Source organism: Apodemus sylvaticus, chromosome 1 (assembly GCF_947179515.1).
Source record: "Apodemus sylvaticus chromosome 1, mApoSyl1.1, whole genome shotgun sequence".
Classification (NCBI taxonomy): domain Eukaryota; kingdom Metazoa; phylum Chordata; class Mammalia; order Rodentia; family Muridae; genus Apodemus; species Apodemus sylvaticus.
In genome coordinates this window covers 144,352,556-144,377,590 of record NC_067472.1, presented here as the reverse complement: position 1 = coordinate 144,377,590, position 25,035 = coordinate 144,352,556, and the positions used below count along the sequence as shown (strand labels likewise).

The following is a 25,035-nucleotide window of genomic DNA, read 5'->3' as shown; positions in this document are numbered from 1 at the left end:
AGACACACACAGACACACAGACACACACACACACACACACACAGACACACACACAGACACACACACACACACACACACACACACACACACACACACACACACACACACACACACACACACACTATGCTAGTAGCTCAGGAGCCTGAGGACTGGGGTCCTGGGATAGTAGTTGCACACAGCCCACCACAGGCCATTGCAGCTTCGCGAGGCTGGCATGACCCTCGTGAGTCGCAGTAGGTCCGTGAAAGTCTCCGTGACCCCTGCGGGCCTCCGTAGAAGAGCGCTCTCAAGATGGCCTCTCGGGGCCCCGTGGCGACCCACTCCAGCGTCGCGCTCCGTGACAGTGCGGCCTAGAGACCGAGAGCTTTGACTGCAGCTCCGCGCGCCGCTTCCGGGGATGGGCGTGGCTCCTCCAGGAGCCGCCCATTTCGGGCGGGCGCTCGGCCTCGTCGGTCCCCGCCCGTCAGTCCGCCCGGCGGGGCGGGGCGGGCCGCAGACCCGGCCTGGGCAGCTGCACCGGGAACCCTGAACCGGGAGGCATCTGGCCGGCCACAGGGCCGGGGCGCACAGGCGGCGGCACCATGTTCTCTCTCAAGCCGCCCAGACCCAGCTTCAGGTCCTACCTCCTGCCGCCGCCCCAGGTAAACGCTCGCGACTCCGCGGGCAGCTCGGGACCCAGACGAGGCGCGGACAAGCGCGCCTCCCGGGAGCCACGGGCGCAGTAGAAACTTGTAAAGCTCCGCGGCGGCCATTCTCTGGCCGAAGTCCTGCGGTCCCTAGTCCTGCCTGGTGACGAGATCGTAGGGACTGTCCAAGCTGCATTTCTTTCCTCCCTTCGGGGCTGGCACCGATCCTGCTGTGACTGCCAGATGGTTGCAGCGCGGTGGACACCTCGCAGAGCTTACCTGTCTAGTGCCTGTGAATTCTTAAAAGCGGCTTTGGCTGTTGTAAATATGTTTATTGTGAGACTCTCAAGTCGATGAGTAGATCTTAAAACGTTCTCTATTTGGACTTGAAAGAGTTTTAAGTAAGGGATATATGTCTATTGCATGTGTCATCGCTTAGAAAATTTGCCTTAGTATCTTGTGACAGGGCGGTATTTGGATTTTGCTTTATTTTGTTCCTGTATTTCAGACTGACGATAAGATCAGTTCCGAACCGAAGATTAAGAAACTGGAGCCAGTTCTTTTGCCAGGTAAATTTCAGAATTTGAATGTGCTTTGGACTGAGATTGCACGGAATAGTATTGTGTAGTTACCTAGTTTCCATTATTTTTAACTTTCTCCATTTAAAAAACTTAAGTGAGTAGAGAGTTGGCTAGATATAATTGATGTTTGTCTCGAAAAGTTTAAAGCACAATAGAAGACTTTCAAGAGCACAACTACCTCATTTCTTTTCTGTCTCCTGAAAGGTTAGTTTTGAAAGAAGTAGCTAATTGCTTGGGTAGTGAAAGTTCTTTTGCTCTACATATGTGTTACCACCTAATGAAATTATGATTAATAATGAAATCATCATTTTAATGTGTTTTGGTAGTATGAAAAGCATCTCTGTGTTCTGAGATAATGACAAAGCTTAGCAGACATTGACTTACTGTGTAATTGTCTTTTGAAGTTGTCAGCTGTCTGCAAATTTGCTTGTTTCAGTTTAGAACTTTGTTTCCCAGTAGAGACACTATTGGCCTTTCCAGCTGGGCAATTCTTTGTTGTGTGAGGAGCTGTCCTGAGCTGACAGCCATTTCTACATCTTTGACTTCTATCTGTTCCATGAGAGTGGTACCCCATCTTCTGCCAACTAGCTGTGTTGTCCTCAGTACAACCAGAATGCCTCCAGGCATTGCTTTTCTCTCTCTCTCTCTCTCTCTCTCTCTCTCTCTCTCTCTCTCTCTCTCTGTGTGTGTGTGTGTGTGTGTGTGTGTGTGTTTGTGGTGAGTGTACCTTATAGGGTCATTCTGAGGTTGGGAATCACTTGTTAAGAACAAATTTACCTTAGATGGAGACCTTACAAATAGAAGTAGGAATTCATAGTAAACAGCTTTACAATGTAGAAAAACTATTATTTGATTACTATTTTTGAATTGTGTAACAATTACACAATAAAAATCAACTTTTTAATAAGATTATTGGGGTAAATAGCCAGACATTTAGGAAGGCCTATCTATCCTAAGGTTAAACCATGATCAAATACCAGTTTTCTATGTCAGAAAAAAAAATCTCAAAATCATTATTTAAATAAGAGAGTTAAGATCATTGATAGGAACTTAACAAATGTGGAAACTTAAAATACATCATAAGTAGAGATGAACAAATTTGGTTCTGCATGGTAGATGTCAACTCTTAACAGTTCTTTTAGACGACTAGAGTTATATTTTTTCTGGCTTTCTTTAGTGTCTTTCACACAGTGTTTACTAATGAACCCTTTCTGCTGGTCCTGACCGAGCTGCAGCAGTGCTGAGTAACCCTTGCCCCGTGTGTGTGCACCGTGTTGGTATTCACCACTGCAGGCATTTTAGAGACAGTCAGGGAAGCAGTATGTGTGTTGACGGACTGGCTGGGAGGTGTTGGACTTTGCCTTCACTCTGAACTGCCCTGTTCCTAGTCAGCCTGACCCCTCCTCAGCAATTCTGTGCTCTGACACTAAAACACAATAGAGGCTTACTATAAATGCTCATGTTTTGTTTTTTTAAGTTAGCTTTTAAACTTAAGCAATGCTTAGGAAAAGTGTGAGTATGAATATGGTTGAAGAATTTCCTTAGTGAATTAGTCTTTGAAATTACCAAAATAATGATGATGATGATACCATTTCTGACTGCGAGTAGTATACTTTTCTTAGAAGTAACAGTGTCTTTTATTCAATGCCGGTTAAGAAACTTCCTGACTCGTATTAATTTTCCTTGCATGAAAGTTCATGTCACATGTAAACTATACTTGCATGAATGGTAACTCTGATTGCTGCCCAGTTTCTCTTTGCTCCTCGTTTATCCGGATCTACAGAAGCCTGAGCTGATGCTGATTGTAAAGTCTTGCCCCTTGCCTAATCCCGGCTGTTCTTGCCGTCGTGTGCTCGCTTCCCCAGTGCTCTTTGAGATTGTGTTTTGGCTAAGCATCCTATTCTGGTCTCCTTTTCCTGCCTTAACTCTAATGTCAAATCTGCAATTACTGCTAAAACCCCAGTTGTATTTATTCAGCCTACAACATAGTACTCTACACATGTAATCTGGAAAAGAAGTAGAAAGTATTGTGTGTGGTAGAGTATGTGCTTAACATGCTTAGTACGTACAAGTCACTGGTTTGGTCCCCACCACCACAAAAATGACAGGGAGCAAACCATAAAGACCTAAGCTAGGAGAGCTCTTTTTACTGAGGGCTTGGCTAATACAGTTCTGGCCTTCATTGCTGTCTGGGGCAAGAGCAAATGTTCTCAAGTCTCCTGTGGCTTTCTTTACCCAGGTACAAAGAACAAGAAGTAATTGTTCAGTGCTATAGTATCACACACTACGTTTTGGCTTACTGCCTTAGGTCCAAGGATATCCTACTTCAGTTGCCCGAAGTTTGAACTTTTAATTCAATAAGCAGATGAAAATTAGAACACAAAATCAATTGTTTACTTGTGTGCCTTGATCATGTGCTCCATTGAGCCTTAATGCCAAGTTTAAAATGCTCCCCATCATTTATGAAGTAAAGAAAATTGAAGAAAATGATGAGTAATTGAATTTAGGTTCTGGTTTATGTTAGTAATTTTCAACTTTCCTGGTTCACAAAGCTCTTTGAGATGGGGATTGTATCAAATACAGCTTTGTGATCCTGACATCTTAGCACAGTACCTGAAATGTGACACTATGCTATCACTGAGTGAATGACTGAGCTGTAGGACCACACCCTACTTAAACTGTCACCTGAGGCGTGCCTGCATGCAAACACCAACTCCTGGATTTAGGAGGAGAAATACTGCTAATTCATGCTGGACACCTCAAGAGCATTGCATCTGAACCTGTAATAGAGTATAACGCTGTGTCAGCTTAGTTACACCTGAGTCCGCAGTCTCTGTCATACCTCGCCATGGGAATCCCGCTGTCTTACTGTATAGATGTCAGTCATCCGCATGCTTTTAGAAAGTTCAGAGTGTTACAGTTGTGTCTGTAACTCTATGTATTTATGTATGGGAACTTATGAAGACTATCCAGGTTTTGTGTAGAAGGGAAAGGTTCCCGATGAATAGTCAATCTGGAGGCTGTGGTCTGATAAGTGGTTCCAGATTCCAGGTAGGGCCTGAGTGATGTTTAGGGCAATCATCTGTGTCTGTCTGTCTATCTATTATCTACCTATCAATCAACCAATCAATCAATCTATCTATCTATCTATCTATCTACCTACCTACCTACCTACCTACCTACCTATTTGATTGGTTAAAATAATATTGTCTATCCTGGTCTCAAACCCTTGGGATCAATGATCCCCTGGCCGTAGTTCCCAAGGGCTGGCATTCCAGGCCCTTGTGCTCATGGTCTCAAGTGGTGTTTTTGCTAGGCCATGGTCAAAAGAAAATTTAGGAATATGAAACTTTTTTTCCCCATCAGTTTGAAGTTATTTGATTTAAATATTGTGCTGACTCCTAACTTCTTTGATGTACAAAGTTAGGAACTCTGTTTTGGTCTCCTAAATTGTTTTTTTTTTTTAAGATTTATTTATTTTATGCACATGAGTACACTGTAGCTGTATAGATGGTTGTGAGCCATCGTGGTTGCTGGGAATTGAACTCAGGACCTCTGCTCACTCCAGCCCCTCTCAATCTAGCCCAAAGATTTATTTATTATTATATGTAAGTACACTTGAGCTGTCTTTAGACACACTAGAAGAGGGCATCAGATCTCATTACGGATGGTTGTGAGCCACCATGTGGTTTCTGGGATTTGAACTCAGAACCTTGGAAGAGCAGTCAGTGCTCTTAACCGATGAGCTATCTCACTAGCCTCTCCCCCACCCCCAAATTGTTTTTGTGTAGAGTGGTTTGGAATGTAAACTGGAAACTGCAGGATGAAATTATTGTCAGTATGGTTTAGCGAGCACTGTGCAGAGATGACCAGTTATTTGATCTGTATAGGTGTCCTCCCACCATCCTTCAAAATGGGTCTCCTTTTGACAAATTGTTCTAAGCCAACTCTATCCAGTCATAACTGGGTCCTCACAGTGCAGCTCTGCTCCCACATATGCCCAGGTTCATACTAAGGAAGGTGTTTGGTGGCAGTACCTGTACTGCAGTTCCAGAAAACCCATGCCAACAAATGAGGAATATTGAGGAAATAGCATGAGTGTTCAGGCCTTTGGCCTTTGTTGTCCTCGATATCCAGCTAACACAGAGCGCAGAATTTCCCTGTTGCTAACCTTGCTCCAGGCATGCCTCTGATACCTGAGCTCAAATCCTTGACTGATATACCTTAGAGGTCAATCCTCACAGCCGCCCAGTGTTACATAACCTGCCAAGGCAGAGAGTCTGCTGTGCCTGACCCCCATACTCTGCTGTCAGCCACTAAGCAGCATGGCCCACCTAGCTACGTTGGTGACTTTAGCATACAGATTGATGCTTTGGAAGTGTGGAGGGCAGATTGAATGCCAGTCAAGAGAAAATTCTCTAGCAGCATGAAAAGAGCCACGTCTTCAGCTCCGCTTTCCTCACAGCAGTGACAGATTTTGACCCAGCTTGAGGAAGAACTTTTAATTTCAGCTACTCGAAGTGGACTGTCTTAAGAGGTAGTGACTGGCCTTGCTGAGGAGTGGCTGGTAGAGCTCGGGCTGCTTTGTGTTTGGGATGTAAGATTCCAGTGAGTAGGGCCGATGGATGACCTTTGCTCCCCTCCTGCCCCAAGCTGGGAGGAGGAAGACTGAAAGGCAGTGACTAACTGTAATGGATTGCTTGGTTTTCATCTGTTTTTGTTTTGGGAAGGTGGTGGGGCAGGTAGATTCTGCCCTAACACAATTTCTGATCTTTGGGGAAAGTGCTGTGGAGGATAACGAAGAATGTGAGAACTCAGGAGAGTCACCTGAACCAGATTTGGGGCTCAGCATGGATTGTCAGCGAACTGTCCCAGGAACTGTTTGTGTCAGCCAAGCTTAGGCCACTGTCCTGAAAGCCCTGCCAGCTCAGCTCATTCTTGCCCTAGCCCAGTACAAACCAAAGGCACTGAGGTCCAGAGATGGCTGCTAGGCCGGTAACGCAGGCATGCGAAGCTGAGAACAGCCTGAGAACAGACGGTATGCAGCTGTCCTAATTTGTTTTCATATATCCATTGCTTGTGCCGTTTTGATATTGTTCTTGTCTTCTGCCTCACCCTAAGTCTCATTTCCGCTGTTGGGTTGTAAGTCACTCTCTGGCAAAACATAAAACAAAACTGTCTTTTAAAGAGCTCATGTAATACCCATTTAAAGATGGCTACCTAGATGACAGACTGAGCTTGGCAGGATTTTACTTCCATAAGCATCTGGCTTGACCATCACCTGGAGGTGCCATGTGTTTACAGCTGTCCATTTCTTTTTCTTTTGTTTTCTTTTTTCTTTTTTGGTTTTGTTTTGTTTTGTTTTTTTGAGACAGGGTTTCCTCTGTATAGCCCTGGCTGTCCTGGAACTCACCTGGACTGACTGTCACCAGGCTGGCCTCCAAACTCAGAAATCCGCCTGCCTCTGCCTCCCAGAGTGCTGGGATTACAGGCGTGCGCCACCATCACCTGGCTCAGCTGTCCATTTCTTATGTTCCTGCTAAGTTCCTCAGACCAGCATGATGCTAACTCCTCATACAGTCTTCCCACTGGTGCTTAAATGCTTTATTAACTTCTCAAATAAACTCTACCTTACTAAGTCAATCTGGCTCTTTGCTGCCTCCCAGATACTTTATTCATTATTTGGGTCTTTGTTACTGTGATCACACACTCTGTAGTCACTTTCCTGTTCATTACTTCATCCTGGTCCTTTCCTAAGACCTGCACTGGAACCCTGGTTCTGCCCCCACTGTGTGCTGCCCTTCCTGGGTGCTGCCCTTCCTGGGTGTGATGCCTGATGATAGGCCTTTTTTTGTGTTGTATGCTCTGTAGGGTCACCACCAGTGGCAGCACCACACATTTTGTTTACCTAATACATAGCTCAGACTTGCAGTTACAATGTATAAAACTAGGGTGAATGACTGGTGACAGCTCATCCCATACTATCTTTAGTGCTGTAAGCCTCATACCCAGGGAAGGCTTTCTGTAACAGGGAACTGGTACAGAGAATCGGTCCCCCTGTTTTAAGTCATGTGCTGAATTATAGAAGATTTTGCCCTGAACTGTTTTCCGGACTGTAATTTATGGGAAGTTTTATTTCTATTTACCAGACATATATTGCTTTTTTAATTGCATGAGGAATTAAAGACAACATACATGATCCTTTTTGTTCTTGGAGATTAAAATTTTGCCTTTCTATACCATTTCGAGACTATTCTCTTTATGTTTCTTTTCTCTTTTTTTCCTGTAAAGTACCACACAATAAATATTGTAGGTTTTCTGGGCTAAGTTTATGTTACAAGTACTCAGTCTTCACCTCATGCTATGAAGCAGCCAAAAGCAGCACAAGAATAAAATTTCAATAAAAGAGTATTTACAAAGGCATCTGTGTAGCCCAGGGGCTACAGTTTACTATCCCATGGGGCTATCACCCTCAACTGCTCTTCCTTTGTCTCATCCTCACTGCGTTAGCAGGCTCAAGGCTTACTCCTGCTGCCTAGGAATCCAGTGGCTAGAGAAGGGCTGCTGTGAGGCTGAGGAGAGATGGTAGGTGGGTGGGTGGGTGGATGGATGGATGGGCAGGTGGACAGACAGACAGAATGAATGAATTGGCAGATGATACTAGCTCAGCCCCAGTGTCCTAGTCCAGAAGCCCCTTCTCCATTTCTTACCATGAGTGCTTCTGCTTCCCTTCTCAGCAAACCCTACAGTGTGACTTGACTCTGTTGTTTTTAGGTGGTTTTTATTTGAGTGTAACATGCAGGCAAATATGAATGAATCATACATGGTGCTGCTCTTGTCTTTGTAGCATTGTTTGCAGAGTCCTAGTTCAGGTGAATTTTTTGAGGGGTGGGCAGTGTGAGTTTGGGTAACAAAAAGGTGACTTCTGTCTGCAGTAGAAATAATTAGTTCAGTTATATGTCTTATAATTGACAGCTAAGACTGGGAAAATGGTTAGCTATTCAATAGCCCAGATTAATAAGGTAGGTGATAAGCTCTCTATGGAAGGCATTGTAGAAAATTTCATTTGTTTCTCATTAAAATGTAGTTAGGAACAACAATGAGTCTTTAATTCAATGTTGGTACTTATTCCAAGCCAGTACAACACATGTACATTTATGAAAGTTTGTAGAAACAAGGACAGAAGGCGTTTGTGGCTGGGTTCCAAATCTGTGGAATCAGCCAACTCTTGGTGGCAAATCTTCTAATCATGGGTACTGAACATGCAGTTGTGTTCTTGTCCTTATTCCCTGAATACTGTGTAGCAACACAGCACTTACATTTATTAGGTACTTCAAAGCATCCAGGATGCTTTAAAGACTGTGGATAAGTTGTATGCAATGCCCCACCCCACCATGTATATAAAGAACTTTATGTTCACAGGGTCTGAGAACCAATGCCCATGGATGCTGAGAGACTCTTGATAAGTTTCACATTTATTTCTGTTTTTAAAGTCTTAGTATGAAAATTATTTAACCATTTGGGTGCCAAGTGCCTGATCTTTGTAGTAGAGAAAACATTTGCCCTCCTTTCATATAGACTGTGTAAAGAATCAATCGGGACAAGCACTGAGGAGCCACCAGTCCTAGATTATACTATTCCCTGTGTTGGGGGACAGCTGTGGCAGGTCTGTGATTACGTTGTCTTTGCATACCCAAACAGTCCTCATCTTCCCAACTCAGCTGGCTGCTGGACCAGAGGAGTTACTGGTCTTGCTCCACTCAGGGCAGCTTGAGTTTCACAGCTGCTGGTTATCTGCTGGGACTGTCCCTCACTCACATTACAAACTAAGCTAGAGAGAACCAGCTTACTATAGAAATAGTTAGGAAGTTTGGTGGTTTATTTGTTGGTTTGTTTTGCTGTTGATCTAACTTAGGGTCTTTGTACATGGTCTAACACCCAGCTGTGTCCCCAGCTATTGCATTTTAGGGACAGTCTCACTGTGTACTCAGACTGGTCTTGAACTCTGGATCCTTCTGCCTCTGCCTCCTTAGTGCTGGGTAACACCACCACATCTGATTCAAAATGATGGTTATAAGTAATTTATGTTTTTATCCACTCATATCACTAATTTTATTCCTTTTCTGTAAACAGAGGCACTGAATTGATTTCAGTTCTTTATTCAGCACTTTCTTAACAGCCACAAACATGTAGTAGATACTGTTGTATGCACTGCAGTTTCAACAAGATGTGTTTCCCACCACCACTGAATATATAATCCTGACTGAGGCAAGCATGAACATAAAAAGTGAACATGTGTCAGGCTGTAGCTGTGATGAGCAGTGCAATTAATTCCAAGTCTATAGTACTGTGCTTAGGGGATTTAATCTAGGCAGGAAGATGTATTTTAAGGCATTCTTTAGCACAGTCACTGTCTGAAAGACTCTTCCAAGACAGGAGTGTGTTCAAAGACCCATAAATGGAAGCAGTGTGGTATGTAAAAGAGGTTCACAGAAGGCCATTGTGGCTGCAGCGGGAGGGCGAGGAGGGCAGCTGAGCAGGACTTGGCATTCAGGGCCTTAAGCCATGTGAAGGAAGCTTGTATTCACGATGGAAATTTTCTCAAATGATTTGAGCCAGGAATTTGACATGAGCGTATGAATTAAATCCTCAAGTAAATATTAGCGGCTGTTCTTAAAATTAGCCTTATGAATTTTTAAGAGCGTTGAGTCAAATTTATTCATTGTCACTCAACTTATTGTTAACATTTTTGTTGGAGAGGATTGTTTTGAGACCAAAGTTCCATTCTACATGAATGAGGTGTTTGGGGATTGTCAGCAAACAGGTTCTGGGCATCACTATGAAAACAGTTTTCTGATAATAGAAAGTGCAAAACAGATTGTATCCTGGCTTTCTGCCATTGACCAAAGAGACTGATAGCTTAAACTGTGCCTTGTCTAATCGCATTGCAGATCTTAAACTGATGATCTCGTTATAAATTCCTTTAGAGAAATTACTCCTTTCCAAAGCATGGGTGAGCTCTTGCTGTGGTTTCTAATATTTGTTTTTCCAGTCTTTCCTTTTAACTCAAACGTGATTTTAAAGTTTTACTGTTTACTCTGTTACAGTTTGAGTACAAAGGTTTCATGAAGTGTACTTTAAAGCAGATAAAACTGGATGCTGGTTCTCGTCCCTTACAGAATGGTCAAAGACATGAATGTTAGCGAATGTCACATCTTAATAAACCCAGATATCCATCACACCTGTCTCAGGAATGCCTTGAGGGCTGGCTAACTTGAGGCAGCAGAACAGCTGAGGTCTCCTTGCTGGTTCTGTGGGCTCAGACCCCAGAGCTTTTTGGGCCTCATTCTGTAGCCCATCGCATTGGTGATGCCAGCAGCCGGGGCAGCTCCTCTTCACAATCATGCCTTCGGCCACCAGCAGCCATGAAGCCCTGCACAAGCTCACAGTGGTTCCAGGGATTGTCGCTATAGTGTTTGGCTCACTCTGATTTTTTTTTTCTTTTTAGGAGAAATTGTTGTAAATGAAGTCAATTTTGTGAGAAAATGCATCGCAACAGACACGAGCCAGTATGATTTGTGGGGCAAGTTGATATGCAGTAACTTCAAAATTTCCTTTATTACAGATGACCCAATGCCATTACAGGTATTTACTTGTGTACTGTTTAATTATGTTAGGGCTTTAACTGTAAGCAGAATATGCTGTTATATAAATAAAAGATTTGGAAAACGGTAAGAACCATCAACAACTCATTAATGTTGGAATTATACTCTATAAACAGTGGAACTGACAGACTTAGCAAGAGGACACACATTTGTGTGGGTAGGCAAGAGGAGCTGAGTGACGGATGAATGTGACCAAAATACATTGTACAAAGTCCTTAAAGAACTAATAAAAATATTTTAAAAAGTCAAAATGTAGTGAAGGAGAATGTCCCAACTTTGCCTGAAGACTCGAGTGTGTGGGTTTGTGATTGCTGGCTTGCTTTCCTTTGGTGTAACAGTAGAGTTCAGGTGAGGGTCTTTGTACATGCTCTGCTGTTGGGTGCTGCCCACTCTGCAGAATCTCCCTGCATAGTTCATGCTGCCTTTGAACTCCTGCCTCTGCCGCCCAAGGACTTGGTTACCCCTCACAGCAAGCTTAGTAAGATGACTTTACGTCACCTTGCTTTATTTACCCTTGGGGATTACTGGGTATATATCTTTTTCAGTAGGGGAGTTACTTTTTCCTTCATCTTTAGAAATGTATTTAAAAAATATTCTTTTTGACTAACCATGAGAAAAACTTAGTTAATTGGCATATGATATTATAAATGGTGAACATTTTACTGATTTGTTTGCTTGTTTTTTTTAACTAACTGCTCATTTTTCCCAGAAACTTAATTGAAAAATGTTTCTTTAATAACACAAGCATTTATTTGAGTGATCTGTATGTATTTTTTTATTCGACATATTTTTTATTTACATTTCAAATGATTTCCCCTTTTCTAGCCCCCCACTCCCCAAAAGTCCCATAAGCCCCCTTCTCTCCCCCTGTCCTCCCACCCACCTCTTCCCACTTCCCCGTTCTGGTTTTGCCCTATACTGCTTCACTGAGTCTTTCCAGAACAAGGTATCTCATGTGGTCATTCACTAATTTTTCAATATTTTCTGTATATTCATGTATGTGTTAATCTCTTGAATTATATTTAGACCAAACTTAAGGCATTAACAATGCTTGGTATGCAGGGATACTAGCTCATCTGATGTGGATGTGAGTTTTCCCTTTGCTTTTGGCTTCATTGAAAGATCTCTAGCTGCAGACTTCATTCAGTGAGCAGGGGAACCCTATACCTGCAGTAGCTTAGAGCCAGGACCAGTGATCAACCAGTGCTCTACTGACAGCTGTTAAGGTTTCAGTTTGAAAGTGATAGGAAGTATTTGCTAGGAGGTGAGCTGCCACTTTCTCTCTGTCTGCTTCTCACTTTTTACAGGCTCTCATGTACCCCAGGCTAGCCTCACACTCCATGTGTAGTTGAGAATGACGTTGAACTTCTGATTCTTTTGCCCCTGCCTCCTGAATCCTGGGATTACAAATATGTTCCACTTTGCCAGAATATTGTTACTGAGAATCCAACCCAGGACTTCTACCTATATCTCCAGCCCCAAAGCTTTTCCTAAGGTTATTGTACTTGGAAACTGAGGCAGAAGAATCACAGTTTTAAGGTGAACCCAAGCAAGATCCGCTGTCTCAAAACAGACACGTCTTTTTTAAAAAAAAATTAGTGGTCATTATGTTCTCAAAAGTCACTTCCCACACTAACTCTGTATCATAAAACTCTAATATGATTTTACTCCTTAAAATCTGATGACCTAAGAGCCCTCATTCTTTCATTATTTTGTGACAGATTCATCTAAAACTAGGTATGCACTTGTTTGCCTATAAACTAATGATCACATTACATCTCTTAGATATTATAGTAGCATTGTGGTAGACATTTTAATTTCCTTCGTTGGAATAAGAGTGTGGGAGCGAGGTGTGGTAACCTGTGCCTATAATCCTAGTACTCAGGCAGCTGAGTTCTCAGGAGTTAAAAACCATCCTGGGATACCTGGTGAAACCCTATCTCAAAAATCACAGCATGGGTCCTTTACCTCTGCTTCCTGCTGACCTGGGCCATCAGATGCCATTTCCTTTGGATGGCCCTTGCTGCACAGCAAAGGTTTTTGTGCTCCTTGGAAATGGTATACTGAATTTCTTATCACATTAAACAGAAGACATGTTATTACCAATTTAATGCCATTGAGAAAAGAATTCATAGGATTAACATTTTTTTTTTTATTTCAGAAATTCCATTACAGAAACCTTCTTCTTGGAGAACATGATGTTCCTTTGACATGTATTGAACAGATTGTCACAGGTATGTAGTATTCTGCATGTGCTCACTCTAAAAGTTGCACCTGCATGTGATAGCTACACATATAGGATATCTGGGAGCCACTTGAGAGGCTGAGGCAAGAGGGTCACTTGAGTTCCAAAGCTCAAGGCTGGCCTGGAAAGCACAGGGAGATCAATTCATAAAATGGAATGCGCCTCTAAAAGTTGATTGAAATCCAGAAGTATTCCTTAAAGGGCCAAAGTCTCAAATATTTGAGTTGGATTTTTATTTCTGTAGACTTACTTTTGCATTTAGTCCTTTTTAAGTCCGAAGAACTCAACTGAGAAGTCAAGAAATGCTTGTAAAATGGAGATAGGATTTTTTTTTTTTAGTTTATAAATTGTGTTCTATTTTTAATTACAAATTGCATCATTAAGTGTATCAGTGTATCTCCAAAATCAAAGTTAGAGCTGACCTTCCAAAGTTCTAGGAGCCACAGGCAGGACCCCAGCAATGGGGTCTGCTCCAGCAGTGGCGGCTTGGTACTCTCAGCTGCGGAGAGGCTGCTTAGAAATGCTAAAGAGCACTAGGAAAGAACTTTGTTGCTTTTTTCTTCTTCTTCAGTGAATGACCACAAGAGGAAACAGAAAGTCCTAGGTCCCAACCAGAAGCTGAAATTCAATCCAACAGAATTAATTATTTATTGTAAAGACTTCCGAATTGTCAGATTTCGCTTTGATGAGTCGGGTCCTGAAAGTGCCAAGAAGGTAATGTTGTTAAGCTTTGTCAGTTTTGAATTCTATATTTTGCCATTTTTAATCAGTGAAAATTGCCTTTTAAATATAAGTGTTTTTAATTTCATTTATTTATTATATATATATACATACATGCACACATGTGGTTGTCCAAGGGCCAATTACTGTAGGCAGGCTTTATTTCTACTATGTGAGTCCTAAGGAGAGAACTGTAGTCCTGAGGTGTAGCTGGAAGCACCCTTACCTGTGCAAGCCTCTCCTGGCCATGTGTGCATGTCTTAATTGCTTAGGCTTTTTAGGAGAAATTATTATTAGCTATCTCTTTAAGTAAAAAACTGAAGTCAAACATATTGAAGGAACTATTTTCTTGTATAAGTTCATAGATACTTTAAAGTAATCTGGGTATTTTTCAGCTACTAAAATATTAAAGACATATATATGTGTGTGTGTGTGTGTGTGTGTGTGTGTGTGTGTGTGTGTGTATTTATGTATATATGAAGAAATGAGTATATTTTCTCCTTTATGACTACTACTGGCCAGTTCTTTTCTTGGCTAAAAAAAAGTTGGAGATCTACTATTATTGTGATTAGTGAGGCTTTAATTTTAGGATCAGAGAACTTTGTGAATCAAGTAAAAAGTAGATTCTGGCTTTGTACGAATTGGGTAAATGGGTAGTTGTAGGAGGGACCTAGTGATAAGTAGTAGTTTAAAGAAGCCTTATCGAATTCATTTGGAACACAGGGGCAACTCAAAGCCAGATACTTTTTAATTGACCAATTTCCCCCTTGGCTTCTGGGGAATGTCTCATTTACTCGTGGAGTAAAAGTTAAGAGCAGAAACCATTTCTCTGGTTCTTTGTTTTAGCTTTGCCAGTAGAATGAAGCTGGTAGGCCACCTACACCTCTGTTTAGTTTGATGAAGAAGACATATAAAGTTAAGAGAATTCCAGGGAGAAAGTCTGCTCCCCTGTAGCAGGCAGTGTCCTTCCTGATGGGCTAGAACTGAAGCTATCTTACCATGGGTGCATTTGTTTTCCATGTTCAGTAGACTGCAGGAAAATTCCTGTTGTTGCCAGTTAAGGCTGTCAGAAATATCTCAAGGCAGCTGGATGTCTTCACATCCTCTGATGAGGAGGTGGTAGATATGTGGAACGGAAGCATGAGATAGCTATCTAAGACTGTGTGGCTGCTGGTACTGTGACCTGAGTGTCAGCAGGGTTTCTGAGCAAATGTCCTTACCCACAGTTGACATAACCATCTATCATGAACATTCAACTTGGTAACTTTAAGGGCCTTCTCAGTGGTTGGATTCTGCTGTTTGTGATTTTGGCATTTTGCATTCAGTGTGCCTGTTCTTGTGTAGAAAGACTTTAGGACTGATTAAATAGAACACTGCATGTAAAATATTTAGCCAAATCATTTTCTCAAACTTAAATATGTGCTTATAATTTCATTGACCACAGAAGCTAGAAGCAATGAAAACTTCGTTACCAAGATGTGCAGCTTGTTGAGAGTAGGGTTACCACAGACTCATGAGGTCAGGTTAGAGTATTTTACCTTGAAATCCAGAGTTGGCCTAAATTTCTTTCAGGAAGTTTGAAGCTCTCCCACTCTTACTATATTTTTCAGATGACAAATTTAGTGAATGGATGTCATAATTATTTGGGTTGTTCTAGACTACTTGCTGCTTATGTTTTGGTGTGCGTTCTATGAGGAAGTTTTTATTTTTCAGTAGTTACACGCTTCTGGGGTGTCATGGTTAGAGTTCCTATGTGATGAAACACCATATACAAAGCAAGTTGGGAGCAAAGGGTTCACTCGGCTTATACTCCTCATGGTAGTCCATCATTGAAGGAAGTTGGACAGGAGCTCAAGCCGGGTAGGAACCTGGAGGCAGGAGCTAATGCAGAAGCCATGGGAGGGTGCTGCTTACTGGATTGCTCCTCAAGACTTGCTCATTCTGCTTTCTTCTTCTTTTTTTAAAATTAGCTATTTTCTTTATTTACATTTCAAATGGTATCCCTTTCCCTGGTTTCCCCTCTGAAAACGCCCTATCCCCTCCCAGTTCCTCTGCTTACCAACCTGCATACTCCTTCTTCCATCTTGGCATTCCCTACACTCAACCATTGAGCCTTCACAGGACCAAGGACCTCTGCTCCCATTGATGTCTGATAAGGCCCTCCTATATATGTGGCTAGAGCCATGGGTCCTACATAGCCTACATATGTGGCTAGAGCCATGGGTCCCTCTATGTGTAGTCTTTGGTTGGTGGTTTAGTCCCTGGGAGCTCTGGGGGTACTGGTTGGTTCAAATTGTTGTTCCTCCTGTGGGGCTGCAAACTCCTTCAGCTCCTTGGGTCCTTTCTCTAGCTCCTCCATTGGGGACACTGTGCTCAATCTAATGGTTGTCTGTGAGCATCCCCCTCTGTATTTGTCAGACATTGGCAGAGGCTGTCTCAGGAGACAACTATATCAGGCTCTTCCCAGCAAGCATTTGTTGGCATCCACAGTAGTTTCTGGGTTTGGTAACTGTATATGAGATGGATTCCCTAGGTGGGGCAGTCTGTGGATGGCCTTTCCTCCAGTCTCTGCTCCACACTTTGTCTCTATATCTCCTCCCATGGGTATTTTGTACCCCCTTTTAACCCGAAGTATCTACACTTTGTTCTTCCTTCTTCTTGAGCTTCATGTGGTCTGTAGATTGTGTCTTGGGCATTCTGAGCTTCTGGGCTAATATCCACTTATCAGTGAGTGCATACCAGTGAGTGTGTTCTTTTGTGATTGGGTTAACTCACTCAGGATGATATTTTCTAGTTCTATCCATTTGCCTAAGAATTTCATGAATTCATTGTTAGGGTTAGGGTTATTGTTTTTTTTTTTTATTAGATATTTGCTTTATTTACATTTCAAATGTTACCCCCTATCCTCATTATCCATCCAAAAACCTCCTATCCCCTCCCCCCTCCCCTTGTTTACCAACCCCCTCTCCCACTTTCCTGACCTAGCATTCCTCTACACTGGGACTTTGAGCCCTCACAGGACCAATGGCCTCTCCTCTCATAGATGTCTGAAAAGGCCATCCTCTGCTACATATGTAGCTGGAGCCATGGGTCCCTCCCTCCTTTTGTACTCTTTGGTTGGTGGTTGAACATTTCTTTAGGTGCTTCTTGGCCATTTGAGTTTCCTCAGTTGAGAATTCTTTGTTTAGCTCTGTTCCCTATTTTTTTGATAGGGTTATTTGGTTCTCTGGAGTCTAACTTCTTGAGTTCTTTATACATATTGGATATTAGCCCCCCCAACGGATGTAGGACTGGTAAAGATCTTTTCCCATTCTGTTGGTTGCCATTTTGTCCTATTGACAGTGTCATTTGCCTTACAGAAGCTTTTTAATTTTATGAGGTCCCATTTATTGATTCTTGATCTTAGAGCATAAGCCATTGGTGTTCTGTTCAGGAAATTTTTCCCCTGTGCCCATGTGCTTGAGGCTCTTCCCCACTTTCTTTTCTATTAGTTTCAGTGTATCTGGTTTTATGTAAAGGCCCTTGATCTACTTGGACTTGAGCTTTGTACAAGGAAATAAGAATGGATCGATTTGCATTCTTCTGCATGCTGACCACCAGTTGAACCAACACCATTTGTTGAAAATGCTGTCTTATTTCCACTGGATGGATGACCTCCAGTTGAACCAACATCCTTGATCCACTTGGACTTGAGCTTTGTACAAGGAAATAAGAATGGATTGATTGCATCCTTCTACATGCTGATCTCCAGTTGAACCAACACCATTTGTTGAAAATGCTGTCTTTTTTCCACTGGATGGTTTTAGTTCCTTTGTCAAAGATCAAGTGGCCATAGATGAGTGGGTTCATTTCTGGGTATTCAGTTCTATTCCATTTATCTACCTGCCCTTCACTGTACCAATACCATATTTTTATCACAATTGCTCTGTAGTATAGCTTGAGATCAGGGATGGTGATTCTGCCAGAAGTTCTTTTATTGTTGAGAATAGTTTTAGCTATCCTGGGTTTTTTGTTATTCCAGATGAATTTGCAAACTGCTCTTTCTAACTGTATGAAGAATTGAGTTGGAATTTTGATGGGGATAGCATTGAATCTGTAAATTGTTTTCGGCAACATTATGAAGCCATAGTTACTCTGATACCTAAACCACACAAAGACCCAACAAAGAAGGAGAACTTCAGGCCAATTTCTCTTATGAACATCGATGCAAAAATACTAAATAAAATTCTTACCAACCGAATCCAAGAACACATCCAAACAATCACAGCCCACGATCAAGTAGGCTTCATCCCAAGGATGCAGGGATGGTTCAATATATGGAAATCCATCAATGTAATCCACTACATAAACAAACTCAAAGAAAAAAACAGCATGATCATTTCTTTAGATGCTGAGAAAGCATTTGACAAGATCTAATGTCCCTTCATGATAAAAGTCTTGGAAAGATCAGGAAGTCAAGACCCATACCTAAACATAGTAAAAGTGATATATAGCAAACCAGTAGCCAACATCAAACTAAAGAAAAAATTGAAGCAATCCCAGTAGCTGTCCACTCTCTCCCTATCTGTTCAATATAGTACTCAAAGTCCTAGCCAGAGCAATTAGACAACAAAAGGAGATCAAAGGGATATAAATTGGAAAGGAAGAAGTTAAAATATCACTATTTGCAGATGATATGATAGTATACTTAAGTGACCCCAAAAACTCCACCAGAGAACTACAGCTGATAAACAGCTTCAGCAAAGTGGATATAAAATTAACTCAAACAAATCAGTAGCCTTCCTCTACTCAAAGGATAAACAGGCTAAGAAAGAAATTAGGGGAACAACACCCTTCACAATAGTCACAAATAATGTAAAATACCTTGGTGTGACTCTAACCAAGCAAGTGAAAGATCTGTGTGACAAGCCCTTCAGGTCTCTAGAGAAAGAAATCAAAGACCTCAGAAAATGGAAAGATCTCCAGTGCTCATGGATCGGCAGGATCACCTCACTTTCTTATGCAGCACAGACCACCAGCTGGGGTTACCCTACCCACAATGGGCTGGGCCCTCCCCTATCAAACACTAATTAAGAAAATATCCTACAGGCTTTCCTACACGATGATTTTTATGGAAACATTATCTTAATTGAGGCTCTGTCCTCTCAGATGTTAACTTGTGTCAAGTTGACATAAAAGTATCCAACACTGGGCATGTGTGGGGTGGGGATGGGATATAGGTCCTTCATAGTGTGCTAGGCTTTCAAGCTGGGAAAGAAGGGCAGGCTGTAGCTTCTTTGCCTACAGAGTGGGAATCTAGGCAGGACAGGAGTGGATGAGTGTGGAGGGACAGTCACAGCATGAAAAATTACTGTGCCCATGGACAGTCACTTGGTGAGCAAGCACGGGAAGTTCTTGTCAGGTTAGGACATCCATTCCATGTCTGTGGTCACTGAACTGTCCACCCAAACAGTCCAGGCCTTCATATGTCCTTTCTCAAAGCCTAGCTTCTAACAAAAATATTTTACCAGTGTCTTAAAAAGAAAAGTATTACCTGTGGCTGGAAAGATACATTCCTTGTCATTCGTGCAGTGATGAGAGAAATGAAGGGAAGCAGGGAAGCAGGGAATGAAGTTGAAGAATTTTTTCTGGTTTACATGTTTTGAATATAGAGTTTGTATGGGTATCAGAGCTTACTGGGTTTTCTAAATTTATTTTTAGCTGTAGAGTGTTTTTTCTGCATATTTGTCTGTGTACCCCATGTGTTTCTGGTATCTTCAGAGGGCAGAAGAGAGCATTGGATCCCCTGAAACTGGAGTTATAGACAGTTGTGAACTTCCATGTGGGTGCTGGGAATCAAACCTGGATCCTCTGGGAGAGCAGCAAGTGCTTCTCACCACAGAGCACCTGAGTGCATTTCTGAGTTCAGTTTTGAGGACCCATGTGAGGAAAGCCTGTGACTGTCTATGATTTCAGCTCTCGAGGATCTCATGCTGTCTCCTGAACTCTGTGGACATGGCAGGCATACACACATACAATTAAAAACAAAAACACCAAAGGAGAACAAAGTTGGAGAGGCAGCCAGTCATGGTTACATATGCCAGCATTTGGGAGGCTCAGAAGGAAAGTACAGAGTCTAAAGGCAGCGTGAGCTACATAATAAAACTCTTCAAAAACAAAAATCAAAACAAAAGACCAAACCAGTCAGTATTGCCCTGTGTCTGTGTAGGCCAAAGGTCAACCTCAGGAGCTATCTACCTTTTTTTTGAGACTGGCCTAGAATTTGCCAAATAGCAGACTGGGCTGGCTGGCCAGTGAGCCTTGAGTTCTGCCTGTCTTCCTCCCCCACCTCTGGATGACGAGTGGCCTCCATTCTTGCTGTGGTTTGGGAGATCAAACTCTGGGCTTTATGTCCGAGCAGCAAGCATTGTATGAACTAGCCTGCCCCACTGGCCCAGTTTTCCCGAGTCAGTCTCACTCTGTAGCCTTGACTGGAAGTGGTAATGCTGTCCCAGTCTTCAAAATGCTGATGGGATTGCAGGTGTGAGCACACCCTGCTGGATGTCATTTGTCCTGAAACCTGACACTCCTTCTTGGCATTAAGCCATGGGTATAAATATAGGGAACTTTGTTTGCTAATGTGATAGAGCTGGGGCTGATTTTTCCAGCGCTGTGCTTTCAATTGAAGATAAACCAACTGTGGGTTTTTGCCTTTAAAAATTATTAATTAGGGAATATTTATATAATAAGAATAATTTTACATGCAACGAGATCTTATGAAGCCTTTCAAAGTCCCTTACAAGTAGAAGCTAGAAATTGGGGCATAGGTTTTTAAAACATTGTGTTGAGAAAAGTGCAAAACAACGTACATCTGGCTTTCTTCTTTGCAACCTGACTATCCTCTGGATAGGCAAGTGTATATATGTACCTGTGCCAAACAATAACCTATGCATGCTTGTAATCACACTTCTGAACAGTAAATGCAGTTTCCTCTATAAGCTCCCTTTCTTATCAGAAAAGCAGCTGACATAGAAGTCACTGAGCCAAGTTCCAATTTCACAATATTATTTATTGTCTTTAAGTGTGCATGCCATTTGACATACCTGCTTCCTAAGCTAGTGTGCCACTGTGTAATTTTAAAGGAGCCTTAGAAATAGGCTGTGTTGGGTTTTGCTTTGCACACAGGCTCTATGCTCTTGTGCTTCATAAACATACGTCAGACCACTAGTGATCTGTGAATTTCATCTGTGCAACGGTTCTGCCACAGTTAAGATGGACCTTCCCACATCTATTAGCCTATGAGGGCATGTCCAGAGTCTCATCTTCCAGTTAGGGTAGGTTCTGTTGAGGTGATGGCTAAGATAAACAATATACAGGTTGTCGTATGTACGGAATAGGCATTGCGAAGAGGAATATAGGTGGTCTATAAAGTTGTAAGTGGGACCCTTACAGGATGCTCTGTGCTTAGGTACAGAGAGATCAAGGCCATAAATGCTTTAGGGAGCTTTCCTTTAGTTAAAAATCTAATGATAAGTTCTGTCTCCTTGGTTATATGTTTTAACTTTTTATGATAGGAAATGCTATTATCTGGAAGATGATTTAAAATATAGTTTAAGCAACAAGCCGACAGATACTTAATGGTTAATAGAATCTGCATGAACTCATTCCAGACACCACTACTATGAAATGAGGTGATGGTTAACTTTTCTTGCTTGAAAAGTATTTCATTCTTCTTTAGTGCCTAACATCTAAGTCATAACCACCCTAAGAAAGGCCATCTACCCTTATTGCTCTGTTCATGTTTCAGATTTCTTTTCCCTCTTTATTCACTTGGGGATGGTTTCTTTCTCATTCATGGCTTTAAGTGTGGGCACTGTCTTTCATTCTATGCAGTAGTTTTTGAGAATAATAGCGTTTCTGTATACAGAGTTCCTTTGAGGCCAGGCATGCTCAGTTGTTATTGTTAAAACAGCACAGGTGTTTCCATCATTTTAGATGAGGAGACCGAGGCTAAGAAAGCAAACAATTCCCACAAGTCCTAGCAAATGCTTGATAGAGTGATGACTTACACTGCGACTTGTCGGTTTGCTGGCCCACTTTTTTTCCATTTCACTTTCTAAATGTGTGTCTCTGGGCTGCCATATCTTTCATCTCTATCTAAATATAGATACTGCTAATTGTAGACTTTTACAATCCTCTGAAATTGAAACTTGGGGTTCTGTCGTTGAGTGGATATTATGTTTTTGTCATTTTGGAAATGCTTCTTTAGCCTTCAAGTTTTATTTACTGGATAAAGTTATTCCACTTAAAAATTGAACTCAGCAAATCCTGAATACTTAATAGCATACTAATTTAAGTTTAAGCATTGTTGTGGGGACAGGACAATGAATGAGATACTTGGCTTTAGGTAGTTCATTCATATTCTAGGTCAACAGAAAGATATGTAAACAGTATCCGTAGTCACTGCCCCAGGATAACTCTCCCAGTGACCAAGGCCTTGTTGTACATTTCATTTAAGTAAGTGTGTTAAATTCAAATTCTAAATGTAGAATTTTTCCTAGGTATGCCTTGCAATAGCTCATTATTCCCAGCCAACAGACCTCCAGCTTCTCTTTGCATTTGAATATGTTGGGAAAAAATACCACAATTCAGGTAAATATGAAAACACTAAGTATTGTGACTAACTTTACATGTGTCCATTTTATTCGTATGTTTGTTAGTGTTTTAATGAGTGTAGGGTTATTAGCTTTGTAGCTGCTAAGAAATAAACACAGTGCATAAAAGAGCTGTTGTTGGAATTTCTTGAGAAATGACCAGACAGTCATGAGCACCAGTTTGTAGGAGTCAAAGCACCTATTTACCTATAGGCACTCATTTGTATTTTATGCTCAGTATATCTCCAGCTGTTTTTATTCTATAGTTGAATTTTAAAACTGGCAAAAAAACAAAAAATAGTTGAAAACCACAAAATTTCTGGCAAAATATGATTTTCATAAAAAAGCTAAAATGATTAAACCCTTTTAGAGAACTTTGTTAAGATTTCCAAAATTTTGACTTTTTGTTCTGAATAAGACCAATGGAAAGAATATGAGCATTTGTCAAAAACTAGATACATTTAAGGCAATTTGGAGGTAACTAAATGATTTTCTTCACATATCTATATTAGCTATGACATCATCAAGAAAACTTAGATTCGGTCATGTAATTCCATTTTAAATAGTAGGTTCTAGATAATGTAATTCCTAACAGAGACCATGTATCTCCAATTGGTCTCCTGCACAGTGACAGCTGCCTGAAGTATGCATCCCACCACTGTTCAAGGAAGAAAAATTAATGAAAGGCTTTTTTACCCTACCATGGCCTAAGGCAGTGGTTCTCAACCTGTGGGCCACAACCTCTGTGGTAAACTTCTATCTCCAAAAGAAGATATACAGAAGATATACTGTTATATTCATAACAGTAGCTAATTTCAGTTATGAAGTGGCAATGAAAATAGTTTTATGGTTGGGGTCACCACAACCTGAGGAATTGTAGTAATGGGTCATAGTAATTGGAAGGTTGAGAACCACTGGTCTATCTGGGGTTGATAGATTATTAATTGTACTGAACTTTTGCTTTTCTTACCTTATAACATAAGGTAGTCATTTAAATAACTTATGATACAAGTATATTCCAGTTTCACTGTGGTGCTGTTACATTAAAATGTGGTGCTAGTACTTGGGACGTGGATGCTTTAAGTACATCTTCTTTACTTTGAAAGGTACTTATCACACTCTGGAGAGGGTACATGAAATAATGTCTCAGAACAGCTTTCATTTTGTACTTCACAGAAATTGGATACCACAAGTATTTGTGGCTTAAATTTTCTTATCCATATGCACAGTAATTATAATTTAGGCTTGAACAACAGTTATTTTTTGAAGTTGATATTTTTATGTAAATTCACTTCCTATATAAACTCCAAACAAAAATCCTTGACAGTCAGCCACAGAGCAGTGATCACCAAGCTCATTATGACATACCCTTCAAGAGAGCAGCTAGTGTGAAAACTCCCAGTCAGTCTTGAAAGATTGCTTCAGTTTGTGGCACAGCCCATTTCTTCTCACTACTTTTTCTGTCAGGAATGACTTGGTGACTAGGTTATGATTTTTGCAAAAATATGATAGCTTGGGCTGTTGACGTCCAGCCAGGCAGCTGACAACCTGTCACTACATAAGTTACTTTTTGAGTCCTACCTCCTTCATTTCTCGTGGGCATCTCCAGTCTATAAAATTTGAAGTACTTTATGTTTTCTTATAAACTAGTCCCTCTTCTTTTCTTATAACTGATTAAAAATTACTTAAATTATTAAGGAACACTTTTAATAGTACATCCTTTCTAACTTCTCCTTCAGCAAATCCTTCATAAGCATAGTTCTGGCCAAAGTTTGATTCAGTTTCCTCGTAGGGTAACATCCTTTACTATCCTTCCGTGCTGTTACAGAAGCATAGACTGCATCCCTAAGATCAGAAGGAGCCTGAAACTTGCATACACTACAGTCACAGTTCACTAATTTGTGAGTGAAAGATGCTCAGTTATCCTCTCTTGAACCTCTGGATGGCACCTTGACTCACTGACTGGATTAAAGAAGCCCCTTTTTCAGGCAGGTAGGTGACAAAGGTGTTTCCATCAATAGGATCTGAAGTCGGAGAGTGTCCTCTGCAGTTATGTGGAGAAGAGTCTCCTACTCTCTTAGGTAGTGTGAGGTTTTCTCTTGTGTCCGGCATCAGATGAGTAAGAACCATTTCTGAAAGGATCAGTAGCCATCTACACACACACAGTGAGTGTCCTGAGGTACAGGGTACAGGGCAGTGTGCAGCACCACGCACGTCAGAACAGTTGCTGCGCACAAACACTGCAGCAGGTTAGCACACAGGAGAAGACCCAGCCGTCATCAGTCAGATTGTTATTAGGCAGACAGTGTTCTAAAAAGTACAGATTCACCTTTGTTCCAAAGCTGGCAAGAGGTCAGATTCTGGACTAGGAGACTAGAAAACCTCATGAAGTTATGTCAGCAGCTTTCCATTACAACAGACAGCTAAAAATGTACTGCAATCCAAAGCCGCCCATTAAAACACGTACATTTTTAGTGAACTTCATGAAATTTATTGTTTCTAGCAGTAGAATTTTAGTATTTAGTATTTAGAATTTTAAATGTTTATTTGAAAAAAAAAACATAG

The 25,035-nt window shown here is 41.4% G+C and overlaps 1 protein-coding gene across 2 annotated transcripts in view; it reads left to right on the top strand.

The window, feature by feature from the left end:
- Window positions 1-306: 306 nt before the first annotated feature.
- The window catches only part of Mtmr10 (myotubularin related protein 10), a 52,446-nt gene continuing 27,717 nt past the window's right edge, over window positions 307-25,035 (top strand). Inside the window, exons 1-6 of one of the 2 annotated variants that reach the window (XM_052161435.1) lie at window positions 307-641; window positions 1,135-1,195; window positions 10,716-10,852; window positions 13,034-13,106; window positions 13,689-13,831; window positions 22,378-22,468. In XM_052161435.1, coding sequence (XP_052017395.1) covers window positions 582-641; window positions 1,135-1,195; window positions 10,716-10,852; window positions 13,034-13,106; window positions 13,689-13,831; window positions 22,378-22,468 — 565 coding nt within the window. In that variant the 5' untranslated portion in view covers window positions 307-581. The remainder of the gene's footprint in view (window positions 642-1,134; window positions 1,196-10,715; window positions 10,853-13,033; window positions 13,107-13,688; window positions 13,832-22,377; window positions 22,469-25,035) is intronic. The other variant, XM_052161444.1, reaches the window with a different exon arrangement.